General features: G+C 38.8%; 1 protein-coding gene across 3 annotated transcripts in view; it reads right to left on the reverse strand.

Annotated features, from left to right (window-relative positions):
- The window catches only part of LOC141103379 (potassium channel subfamily T member 2), a 2,416,326-nt gene extending 2,403,075 nt beyond the window's left edge, over window positions 1–13,251 (reverse strand). For 2 of the 3 annotated variants that reach the window (XM_073592890.1, XM_073592889.1), the window contains exon 1: window positions 12,984–13,250. In XM_073592890.1, coding sequence (XP_073448991.1) covers window positions 12,984–13,078 — 95 coding nt within the window. In that variant the 5' untranslated portion in view covers window positions 13,079–13,250. Of the gene's footprint in view, window positions 1–12,983 lie in introns of all 3 variants that reach the window. The other variant, XM_073592891.1, reaches the window with a different exon arrangement.
- Window positions 13,252–13,491: the final 240 nt, after the last annotated feature.

The raw sequence follows: 13,491 nt of genomic DNA on the forward strand, positions 1-13,491 counted from the left end.
GTCATAAATATAAAGTTTGTCTAAACTTATAAACTATACAAAAAGAGTGTATATACTTACATTTCCTGCTGCCCAGCTCCAATTCTGAAAAGTGGTCCACTGGAAAACTAACACTTTTTTCAATGTAAATATCCTGGGTCCCTCACAGCTCTCACTAGTTCCTCCTGCCAAGCTCAATGTTATTACAGGTGATAGCAGTAATATGGAAGTCAGCAGGAGACACAAGTAAATGTTGTGTGGGAATGATGAGATCGACACTGCCAAAAGTGTTGTTTTCTCAAAAAACATTGCAGTATGGGAGCAGTGTTCAGTCGGTAGTAAAGGTAAGTATATACATATTTACAAGGTATTAGTTTGGGTAGAATATACATTCATGACAGGGCTATTTTAGAAATGTAGTGCAGTATTGTCAACTTACTTCAGGAAGTTAACTGTATTTCTGGCAGAATCAACAGGCAGTTTTTTTTGTATTGCCAGTATTTGTAAAAAAAGGAAATATGAATGTATTAGAGAGGTGTACTGACAATGATTTGGGTTTTATTTTATTTTTTCTCTGACACTTTAAGTTAATCAATTTGAAAGCATTTTTGTGTTTAAACAGTTTGTAAAATGCATGATATTGGCACTTTTTTGGAAAAAACATATAATTATTATCTGAAGTAAATAGCAAATCCTCTAACAACATGCAAAAAAATAAAAAAAAATACATACACACCCATTACTTAATGGCCCTGTAATCTGTTTTTCATGAAGAAAGTTTCCTACTTCATTTCCCTCCCCGTAATGTCCTCTGTGAGCTCCTGAACCTCTCCTTTGTTTGGAATGAGCAGTGCACCTTAGTTGCAGTCATATACATACTACAAGTCCCACTGTCGCTAGTCCATCTCAGGAGCAAGCAAGAGAGGGTGGCAGCATCTCTACATACAGTGGGACCATGGATAATGAATGTAGTCATCCTCTAACTTGAAGTCATATCCAAATGACAAAAAAGTAGCTGTATCTTGCAAATCAATGCAAACTCGCCCATCTATGCACGTCTTCATGCTTCATTTTGTAATGAAACCACTTTGAAAAACACCCCCTGGCATTGCCAGCAATTGCCAGCCACAGCCAACTTGAGTAAGGGCAGATGAATAATGTAGCATTTACTTAATGGAATCCACCTGCCCTTAGCTCAGGCATGCAGGCAGGAGGGTTTGCTTACAGTGCCTTGAAAAAGTATTCATACCTCTTGAAATTTTCCACATTTTGCCATGTTACAACCAAAAACATAAATGTATTTTATTGGGATTTTATGTGATAGACCAACACAAAGTGGCACATAATTGTGCAGTGGAAGGAAAATGATGAATTTTTTTTACAAATAAATATCTGAAAAGTGTGGAGTGCATTTGTATTCAGCCCCTTTACTCTGATACCTACAACTAAAATCTAGTGGAACCAATTGCCTTTAGAAGTCACCTAATTAGTAAATAGAGTCCACCTGTGTGTAATGTAATCTCTGTATAAATACAGCTGTTCTGTGAAGCCATCAGAGGATTGTTAGAGAACCTTAATGAACAAACAGCATCATAAACGCCAAGGAACACACCAGGCAGATCAGGGATAAAGTTGTGGAGAAGTTTAAACAGGGTTAGGTTATAAAAAAAATCCCAAGCTTTGAACATCTCACAGAGCATTGTTCAATCCGTCATCCAAAAATGGAAAGAGTATGGCACAACTGCAAACCTACCAAGACATGGCCGTCCACCTAAACTGACAGGCTGGGGAAGGAGAGCATTCATCAGAGAAGCAGCCAAGAGGCCCATGGTAACTCTAGAGGAGCTGCAGGGATCCACAGCTCAGGTGGGAGAATCTGTCCACAGGATAACTATTAGTCGTGCACTCCACAAATCTGAAGAAGAAGAAAGACATTGTTGAAAGAAAGCCATAAAAAGTTCCGTTTGCAGTTTGCGAGAAGCCATGTGGGGGACACAGCAAACATGTGGAAGAAGGTGTTCTGATCAGATGAGACCAAAATTGAACTTTTTGGCCTAAAAGCAAAACTTTATGTGTGGCGTAAATCTAAAACTGCACATCACCCTCAACATACCATCCACACCATGAAACATGGCGGTGGCAGCATCATGTTGTGGGGATGCAATTTCTTCAGCAGGGAGAGGGAAGCTGGTCAGAGTTGATGGGAATATGGATGGAGCTAAATGCAGGGCAATCTTAGAAGAAAACCTGTTAAAGTCTGCAAAAGACTTGAGATTGGGGAAGAGGTTCACCTTCCAGCAGGACAACAACCCTAAACATACAGTCAGAGCTACAATGGAATGGTTTAGATCAAAGCATATTCATGTGTTAGAATGGCCCAGTCAAAGTCCAGACCTAAATCCAATTGAGAATCTGTGCAATACTTGGAAATTGCTGTTCACAGATGCTTACCAACCAATCTGACAGAGCTTAAGCTATTTTTCAAAGAAGAATGGGCAAAAATGTCACTCTGTAGATGTGCAAAGCTGGTAGAGATATCCCTAAAAAACTTGCAGCTGTAATTGCAGTGAAAGGTGGTTCTACAAAATATTGACTCAGGGGGCTGAATACAAATGCAAGCCAAACTTTTCACATATTTAATTGTAAAGAAATTGAAAAACATTTATAATTTTCCTTCAACTTTACAATTATATGTCACTTTGTGTTGGTCTATCACATAAAATCCCAATAAAATACATTTACGTTTTTGGTTGTAACATGACAAAATGTGGACAATTTCAAGGGGTATGAATACTTTTTCAAGGCACTGTAGCTGAGAAAGCCCCTCTTCCAGATAAAAGAAAAAATGCCCATGAAGACTCCTGGAATGTATGATATCATTTTGACCTAGGTCAGAAACCAGTTTAAAACAAGTAAATATAATATACAATATAATCTATGTACTAATGCTAGCAGCATAAGAATAAAAAAAAAAAAGCAGATGATATTGATTGAAAAAACGTTAGTTCTGCTTTAAATGATAAAACGATTAATGATTATAAGATATGCACATTTTGATCAAGTCAGTTAAATTGCCTTAACTCTCTAATTAAAAGTACTGTAAGAGAAACTAATTTAAATGTTCATTTAAAATAAGTTTGGACAAATAATTTTATCTGAAAAAAACATGTTAAGCTTGAATACTTTTTATTGGCTAACTTTAATGCAAGTTTTTGAACAATAAATTTGCACAACACTATACTACAAACAGAAAAAAGTCATAAAGGCTGATATATGGCTAAAGCACTTCATGAAAAAGCTTATTATTGCCAATGTATTAATAAAGTGTATGTATATAGAAAACTAATTTTTGTTTCTTTATTTTAGGTAGTGTAAGGACGGGTCAGTACATCTATTAGGTATTTATTGCCATCTGTGTCACCGCTGTATATATTAAAACTCTTTATATGTACCGGAGACCATTGTCACTGAGATAGAAATTAATGGGAAATTCAACATTTTGAGCTGTCACCAAAACTGCAGTAGAGGGCACATTTTCAAATGGGTTAAGACCTCTGATATCTCACCTGCCCTCCATTGAAGCAAATGGAATGCAGATTTTTCTCCATTAGCTTCTTCTCTGGCCACAGCGACCAGAGAAAGTGAGAACTGAAACCATAAGTGACGTTATATATGTCGCTCACTAACGGGTTCTTTGCAGCTAGGGGAGATAAGTCAGTGGTCACCTTTCCCTCTTAGGGGTGCTTACAATGGTCTGATTTTGCATATTTATGTAAAACCATTATTCCAATGGAAAAAATGTTTCTATAACTGCTTAAAACATGTAAGCTGAGGCTCAGCTTTAATTTGTTAGTCAAGTCCATCTAAATCTGCTAGTGCATCTAAAATTACCCTCTTCTAAAACTGACAATGCTGCTGTCAAAAGGTATCTTTGTTGCTCCCCCACCCTGGTGGAGACAGGAAGTGTTACTGGATGGATCAACAGAAAATAATGGAAATGCCCAAATAATAAAATAAAAAAACAAATTAATCCACAATGTTTAAGAACTGGTAAGATGCAATATATAACATTTTAGTTTTTTGGGTTTAATACTGCTTTAAGGAGAGACGTAAGACACCTATGGGTGATAAATATGAGAAGCTTCCTAGACCAAAGGAGTCCACTCCTTGAAAGAGACATGGCAAATTAGAGGCTGGTGGTACCATGAACTTGGACATGTAGCTGCCAATTTCCTGAAATTACATGAACCTAAGTAATGTGACCTGGGGTGGCATATATCACTATTTACAAAGCCTGTTCTTGCAGCACATTGAGGAACATAGACTGGAAATCATATATGTCCTATACCATCAGAATGACACCTGGCGGAGGCATAATTCGATTCTCAAGGCTTCATCAAATTGGCTAACGCCAGTCTGGTGGACCCTACCAAGCTTGGCGCAGACTTATTGCGAGTAATCTATATACACTGTGATATCGAAGACTACCCTACTGCAATGCTTTCAGTGAAGATATCTTGTGGAACTGTAAAGCTTGTCATGGATGTGGTTGAGAACTTGATACACAGTGTAATACTGGGTTATCACTCGGCCATGTCCTAAAAAAGTGCCTGAAGTAAATAATGTTATTTGTTTGCTTGAACCTGAGGTGGATGTTGAAACCCCTATGTTGGACAACTCACTACTAGCAGTCATGGTTGGAGAGTCAGAGAAAACTGCGTTAGTGGCATGAATAAGAGATATACCACTAATTATGGAAAACTTTGAGTTTGCACAGTTTTAGAATACCAATTTGGAAAATGCATGGAAAAATATAAAGGTGATGGAAGCAGAAGTTAGCCTGGTATAACCCCATTTTATAGTATACAATTTCTTACTGTATAATGAAAGGACGAGACAGGAGCAAGATATAGGGGAGCTGGTGGTTCACCAGTTTCAGACAGTGATGGTATTCAATCTGGCCCATTCTCATAAATGGGATGTCATTTAGAGGTAGAAAAATTAAGCAGTGTTTTTGTGGCCTGGTATTTACAAAACAGTTGAGGAGTATTGTAAACCTTGCACTGAGCATCAAATGAATGCACTCAACCACATTTGTGAAGTTTGCTGATACCCTAGCTGCCAGTTGGTAGCAGCACAAAGGTGATCTTGATTATTCCATTGGATATCTAAAAAAATCCTTCTCAGAAACACATCCTCTAAAGTTATAGCAACAGAATCATTAAAACACATGTAACAGCTGTACTGGCATTCCTCATTAACACCCTTTCACGTCAAAAGTAACCAAAGAGTTGTGTTGGTTGTTGAAAATGACTCACCTATGCACCTAAATGTACCACACCCAAAAAGATAGATTGGAAGAATGGTTAAATATACCACAGAAATGGATGTTAAAATAGTGGTTGATAAGGATGGAAGTGATTGTGACTTCTTGTTAACATAAGGAAAAAAAAAACAATAAGGATTCCAACCAACACTAACTTGGAGAACATACCTTATCCCAAATAAACATAAAAAAACTAGCAAGAATAAATGAGACTTTAAAGGTATAAAAGTAGTCTACATCATTAGCAAAATGTAAAAAAAAAAAAATAATTGTTTTATTCCATACAAAATAATTTGTTTAAAAAGGGTAACAAGGACATTGTTTTGCTTTTGAAATAAATACACATTTATAGATGTACATCAAATGAATTAGACTCAAGATCTCACAATGCCTTTTTATGGGCAATTCCACTTCTTCAAGAGGAATATATCAAAGAATATTTATTAATTTACCATGTGATATGTTGATGTTTTCAATCAAAACCTGTAAGCCTTGTGTCTGCACTCCCAATGGGTAATAAAATGTAGCTGTTACTTCCGAACTGAATAATGTATGCATTGCCTTATAATGGAATCCATCTAATGTTAGCCCCTCATAGTACATAGTCTTTACTGCTTTGAATACCTCACATAATTTAGAAGATTTTTTAATTTCCCCTAAAATTGACTAGCTATTGAACACATCCCACTGTTGCTTTATCAAATTACCATAGTTCCAAACTGTTTTTTTGCAGGCAAAGAAATACCATGTTAAAATGAAATCATATATCTTGCTATAATGTGCACATATTCACAGCATACTCATGCATGGCACATTTACCGCTCAGTGTGGTCTCTTCCAAACTCTATGTCCAGTAGGGATGAGCTTCAAGTTCGAGTCGAACTCATGTTCGACTCAAACATTGGCTTTTCACCAGTTCGCTGAACAGCGAACAATTTGAGGTGTTCGCGGCAAATTCGAAAGCCGCGAAACACCCTTTAAAAGACTATGGAAGAAATCAAAAGTGCTAATTTTAAAGGCTTATATGCATGGTATTGTCATAAAAAGTGTTTGGGGACCTGGGTCCTGCCCCAGGTGACATGTATCAATGCAAAAAAAAGTTTTCAAAATGGCCGTTTTTTCGGGAGCAGTGATTTTAATAATGCTTAAAGTCAAACAATAAAAGTGTAATATTCCTTTAAATTTCGTACTTGGGGGGTGTCTATAGTATGCCTGTAAAGGGGCGCATGTTTCCCGTGTTTAGAACAGTCTGACAGCAAAATGACATTTCAAAAGAAAAAAAAGTCATTTAAAACTACTTGCAGCTATAATGAATTGCCGGTCCGACAATACACATAAAAGTTCATTGATAAAAACGGTATGGGATTTACCCATAGGGGAACCCCGAACCAAAATTAAAAAAAAAATGGAGTGGGGGCCCCCCTAAATTCCATACCAGGCCCTTCAGGTCAGGTATGGATATTAAGGGGAACCCTGCGCCAAAAGGTAAAAAAAAATGACATAGGGAACCCCGAACCAAAATTTAAAAAAAAACGGCGTGGGGGTCCCCCTAAATTCCATACCAGGCCCTTCAGGTCTGGTATGGATTTTAAGGGGAACCCTGCGCCAAAATTTTTTAAAAAATTGGCGTGGGATCCCCCCAAAAATCCATACCAGACCCTTATTTGAGCACGCAACCTGGCAGGCCGCAGGAAAAGAGGGGGGATGAGAGAGCGCCCCCCCTCCTGAACCATACCAGGCCACATGCCCTCAACATTGGGAGGGTGCTTTGGGGTAGCGGCCCCAAAGCACCTTGTCCCCATGTTGATGAGGACAAGGGCCTCATCCCCACAACCCTTGGCCGGTGGTTGTGGGGGTCTGTGGGCGGGGGGATTATCAGAATCTGGAAGCCCCCTTTAACAATGGGACCCCCAGATCCCACCCCCCCTGTGTGAAATGGTAAGGGAGTACAAAAGTACCCCTACCATTTCACAAAAAACTGTCAAAAATGTTAAAAATTACAAGAGACAGTTTTTGACAATTGCTTTATTTAAAGTCTTCTTTTTTCCATCTTCTTTCTTCTTTCTTCTATCTTCCTTCGGTTTCTTCCTCCATCTTCTTCTTCCTCCGATCCTCTGCTTCTTTCTCCGGTGTTCTCGTCCGGCATCTTCCTCCGCAGCGTCTCTTTCTTTTCATCTTCTTCTCTTCATCTTCTTCTCTTCATCTTCTTTTCGGGCCGCTCCGCATCCATGATTGGATGGGAGGCTCCCGCTGTGTGACGCTTCTCTCTTCATCTTTTTCTCTTCATCTTCTTCTCTTCATCTTCTTCTCTTCATCTTCTTTTCGGGCCGCTCCGCATCCATGATTGGATGGGAGGCTCCCACTGTGTGACGCTTCTTGTCTTCTGACGGTTCTTAAATAATTGAGGGCGGGGCCACCCAGTGACCCCACCCCCTCTGACGCACAGGGACTTGATGGAGACTTCCCTGTGGCATTCCCTGTGATGTCAGAGGTCACCCTCTGTATTTTCCTTTGAAATATCATTTTGCTGTCAGACTGTTTTAAACACGGGAAACATGCGCCCCTTTACAGGCATACTATAGACACCCCCAGGTACGAAATTTAAAGGAATATTACACTTTTATTGTTTGGCTTTAAGCATTATTAAAATCACTGCTCCCGAAAAACGTCCGTTTTTAAAACTTTTTTTCGCATTGATACATGTGCCCTGGGGCAGGACCCGGGTCCCCAAACCCTTTTTAGGACAATACCATGCAAATTAGCCTTTAAAATGAGCACTTTTCATTTTGAACGTTCGAGTCCCATAGACTTCAATGGGGTTCTAACGTTCGTGCAAAGTTTTGGTCTGTTCGCAAGTTCTGGTGCGAACCGAACCGGGGGGTGTTCGGCTCATCCCTAATGTCCAGCCTCCATTTGCTGCTCTGCCATCTTCCCCTCAGCATGTTCCATTCCAGTGATATTCTTCTTCAGAGATTTGCCAACCATTAATGGCAAATTTCCTGTGCTTTATTGTTACCATCACCCAACTCAATTTTCAGCATGCCAAGAACAAGATGAGATTGATAGGAGTGTGGGGCACATTTTATTGCTTTTCTCTTGTCAAAAGTTCTAGCTCCTAGCAATTTCTCACAGCAGAGAATATATAGTTTTTCCATATACACTGTGTGCCAGTATCTCACAAAAGTGAGTACACCCCTCACATTTTATTATATCTTTTCATGTGACAATATTGAAGATATGACACTTTGCTACAATGTAAAGTAATGAGTGTACAGCTTGTATAACAGTGTAAATTTGCTGTCCCCTCAAAATAACTCAACACACAGCCATTAATGTCTAAACCGCTGGCAACAAAAGTGAGTACACCCCTAAGTAAAAATGTCCAAATTGGGCCCAACTAGCCATATTCCCTCCCCGTGTCATGTGATTCGTTAGTGTTACAAGGTCTCAGGTGTGAATGATGAGCAGGTGTGTTAAATTTGGTGTTATCGTTCTCACTCTCTCATACTGGTCACTGGATGCTCAACATGGCACTTCATGGCAAAGAACTCTCTGAGGATCTGAAAAAAATAATTGTTGCATAAAGATGGCCTAGGCTATAAGAAGATTGCCAAGACCCTGAAACTGAGCTGCAGCACGGTGGCCAAGACCATATAGCGGTTTAATAGGACAAGTTTCACTCAGAACAGGCTTCGCCATGGTCGACCAAAGAAGTTGAGCGCACATGCTCAGCGTCATATCCAGAGGTTATCTTTTGGAAATAGACGTATAAGTGCTGCCAGCATTGCTGCAATGGTTGAAGGGGAGGGGCGGTCAGCCTGTCAGTTCTCAGACACCACGCACTGCATCAAATTGGTCTGCATGGCTGTCGTCCCAGAAGGAAGCCTCTTCTAAAGATGATGCACAAGAAAGCCCGCAAACATTTTGCTGAAGACAAGCAGACTAAAGACATGGATTACTGGAACCATGTCCTGTGGTCTGTTGAAACCAAGATAAACGTATTTGGTTCAGATGGTGTCAAGCGTGTGTGGCGGCAACCAGGTAGGGAGTTCAAAGACAAGTGTATTTTGCCTACAGTCAAGCTTGGTGGTGAGAGTGTCATGGTCTGGGGCTGCATGAGTGCTGCCGGCACTGGGGAGGTATAGTTCATTGAGGGAACCATGAATGCCAACATGTACTGTGACATACTGGAGCAGAGCATGATCCCCTCCCTTTGGAGACTGGGCTGCATGGCAGTATTTCAACATGATAACGACTCCAAACACACCTCCAAGATGACCACTGCCTTGCTAAAGAAGCTGAGGGTAAAGGTAATGGACTGGCCAAGCATGTCTCCAGACCTAAACCCTATTGAGTATCTGTGGGACATCCTAAAAGAAGGTGGAGGAGCGCTAGGTCTCTAACATACACCAGCTCTGTGATGTCGTCATGGAGGAGTGGAAGAGGACACCAGTGGCAACCTGTGAAACTCTGGTGAACTCCATGCCCAAGAGGATTAAGACAGTGCTGGAAAATAATGGTGGCCACACAAAATATTGACACTTTGGGGCCAATTTGGACATTTTCACTTAGGGGTGTACTCACTTTTGTTGCCAGAGGTTTAGACATTAATGGCTGTGTGTTGAGTTATTTTGAGGGGACAGCAAATTTACACTGTTATGCAAGCTGTCCACTCACTACTTTATATTGTAGCAGCGTGTCATTTCTTTAGTGTTGTCACATAAAAAGATATAATAAAATATTTACAAAAATGAGAGGGATGTACTCACTTTTGTGAGATACTATATATATATATATATATATATATATATATATATATATATATATATAGAATATATATATGTATAACAGTAATATGTCCTGATACATGTATGCTGCATGCTATTAAGGACAGATAAAACAGATTGATTCCATTCTACCTCTTGTATCTGAACTTTATACTAAGGCTGGGTATACACCTACCAAAAGCTGTCTGGTTCAGCAGAAACTGTCCGACTTTTGGTCTGTGTTTACTGCTGTCTGTTCAACAGAAGCTGGTCTAACTACATGCTTTTGTCAAATAGTCTTGCTGGAAAACAAGCATTTGTTCATTACTTGGGGGGTTTGGGTCCCCACTGTCATTATACAAACACACAGTGAGAGAGATTCCTGCATCAATTCAACTTTAGGGATCTCAACCCAATGGTAGAACGAAACAAAAAACTCAGCATGTGTATCCTGCCTAACTTAATGTATGAGACAGCTAAAAATCTATATCAGTTACGGTCTTATGATCCACTACCTGGATTAGTATATACCCTTTTGCATCATGGTTCACACTTGATGGTTTTGGTCAGCATTTTCCTCTGTATCCCCACACTTGCCCCTGGGAGCAGTCCCAATCTTGGCACCAATTTTCTTTGGTGGATCCTCTGACACACAGAATTGTTGGTCTTCCTGTATCCTCCTGAAGCAACCAGTGAATTGGTATTGGTATTAGAAATTTCCAGCTTGAGATATCATGACCGTCTTTCACAATAGGAGGGAGTCATATTTCTACTGATACAGTTCTGTGCAAGACAGGCTTTTATGTATAGTATGTGAACATGTTTTATTTTTTGTAGCAATACATTTATATAATTTTAACATATTATGTAGAGCTTGTGGGCACGTTTAAAGTCCATTTCCAATATTCCATTTAATGTTACAGTTTGGTTCAACGTCCCTAAAGGATTGGCTCTGGTGGTAAACAACATTTAAAGTTTGGCTGTCTATCAAGGATGCATTAGTACAATTTAACAAAGTCAATTAAAAAGTTAAAAAACATGGGTTTTATTAGCAGACAATGCATAGGCAACCTCCATCCTTCCAGTATTGCAAAAGCATGTCAGGACGCTGACACTCTCAGAAACATATTCCCACCCCCCACCTGCTTCTGATTAATAGAATATATTGAAGGTGTCATTAGAGGGCGAGGTGTAAGAACAGGACTATCCTCCTAGGGATAGACTGCACCAACACCAACATGGTGGAATCACTTGACAAAGTGAACCTAGGCAGCAGAATACATGTGTGGTCATCTAGACAGAAAAGAGCAGCAGCAGAAAGTTGCCTGGATCTAGGTTCCCTTTAAACAAACAGGGTAGTTAATGAAGATATTTTTATAAGAAGATCCAGTAAGATCATTTAAAGACATTTTCCTATGTGTTTCATTACTTTTAAAAGTCATTTAGGCCTTTGGTGCCATCTGCCGGCTCCTCTGGGTGAGCCCGAAAGCACCAAGCATTCCTTCACTTAACAGTCATTCCAGTCTAGATAACTTGTTCTTTATAAGTCAGTAGAGAAAAAAAAAACTATAGGTAGAATAACCTTGTTTTAAAGATCCATCCCTCTTCACATAATCACACACATGTACATATTTCAGGAAAGAATCTGTACGTTCATGAATCTGACAATCCTGGAATTCATAATTTATTCACAAGGTAGTCAACTCCAAAAAACAGCGATGAGTAATTTGGTTCAAACACCAGGAGAATTAATGAGTAACTATTTTTTTGAATCTACTGAATGTACTGTATGCATGTTGTTTATATAGTCTGTGAAAAAATATTACAATTCAAGAACTATGACCAGCGAGATTCCTAAATGATATCATTTTCTATACATTACAGACATATGCACACAAATATTCAGGAACATCAAAAATAATGATCTGTAAAAAAATGAGCAGTTCTCTCAATTTACCCCTATATTTAAATCCCTGCTGCCATTTTACATGGTTCCCCAATAAAACAGACTGGATCCTAGTTATGGTTACCACCATAAAGGTACATATATCTTTAAGGAAAAAAAATCTGGTAACCGCCTTTTCTTTACGTCCCCCTTGACACTGTCAGAGATTCATACACGTTGAAGACTAATGTACCTAAAATCTACAGCATATGATATGCTAGTTAGAAAGTTAAAACTTTGCAATGGACCATTTAATGAGCACCCGAGCTTTCAGCAAACTAGATTTGACTTTTATTCAACCCAATGAATATTTTAGATTATAACAATTAATAATCTCTCTTTAATAAATCTTTCATTCATCGCAATCATTTGTCCAAATAATAAAAGTAACATAACTAATGTTAACAGTGTTTTATAAAATGACCTGTAAGGTTCTGCCTTGCCAAAATGTTAACAGTAATCTAAAAGTAAAAGATTGTCATCTTTTCTGTGTTTCCATAAGTAGAAAATATTTTCTAAGTTCTTCACAAAGATTCTTTGAATTAAACTTCTCTTTCCTACAAAGAGTCTTTGACATGCACTTTACTAGTATTTTAGGTTTATAAAAGATTGCTTATTTGCACATGTTTTAATTAAACTATGCCTTTTGTTTCTTGAGACTTCATAATACAGAGCCTCCAGAACTGTTTACAATCAAATGTGGTACTACTTTGACAAGCACTTAAAAGCTGTTATTTTCAGAACACATCTGTAACTGAACAACCCAGCTACAAGAAACGGATATCCTCAGAAAGCCAGTATAGTAAACACAAGCATGCATTGTGACAAGTATTGGCACAGTGCAAAGAGAGATGGTAATTATACATCTCAAAACATCTGATTCAAAGAAATGTCTTCTAATATTCAAGATGTTGTATCTTTTTTACTCTTTTGCATTATCCAGGTTATAAAGAAAATCATATTTTACCTGTCATCATTTTGCAATGCCTGATCCCCAAGAATTAAATCCCGAAATCTGTATCTGGGAGGGAGTGCAGGGACCTCACTGTCTAAATCCACCATCCTGCTTCTTCATAGAGTATAGCACAAGAGTAAATGTCCCTGGAGTCTGCTGTAAGCTGGCACACTACAGGTTGCAGGGAGCATAGATGATCATAGCAGCATTACGTTATAGAGAGACACAGTGATCAGGATTGTAAGCCCTATACACATACAACATTCAGACTCATCCTCAGTGTACAGAACAGAAACGCCTCTGCTCATCACATTTGTCACTCAAGAAGCTCACAGTAAGATGTGAAATGGACCACATATACAACGCTTCTTGTAGAATCTTATTCAGAACTCTTAACATCATATGTTCAAAGCAAGAAAAAAAAAGAGCTGAATCAAAATGCTTACCCTGCCTTAATGTAGGCTGCTTGTTTTTGTGCTTTTTAAAAAAAAACCTTTTTAGTCTGGGGTTTGTACTAATA

Source organism: Aquarana catesbeiana, linkage group LG07, assembly GCF_042186555.1.
Source record: "Aquarana catesbeiana isolate 2022-GZ linkage group LG07, ASM4218655v1, whole genome shotgun sequence".
Classification (NCBI taxonomy): Eukaryota; Metazoa; Chordata; class Amphibia; order Anura; family Ranidae; genus Aquarana; species Aquarana catesbeiana.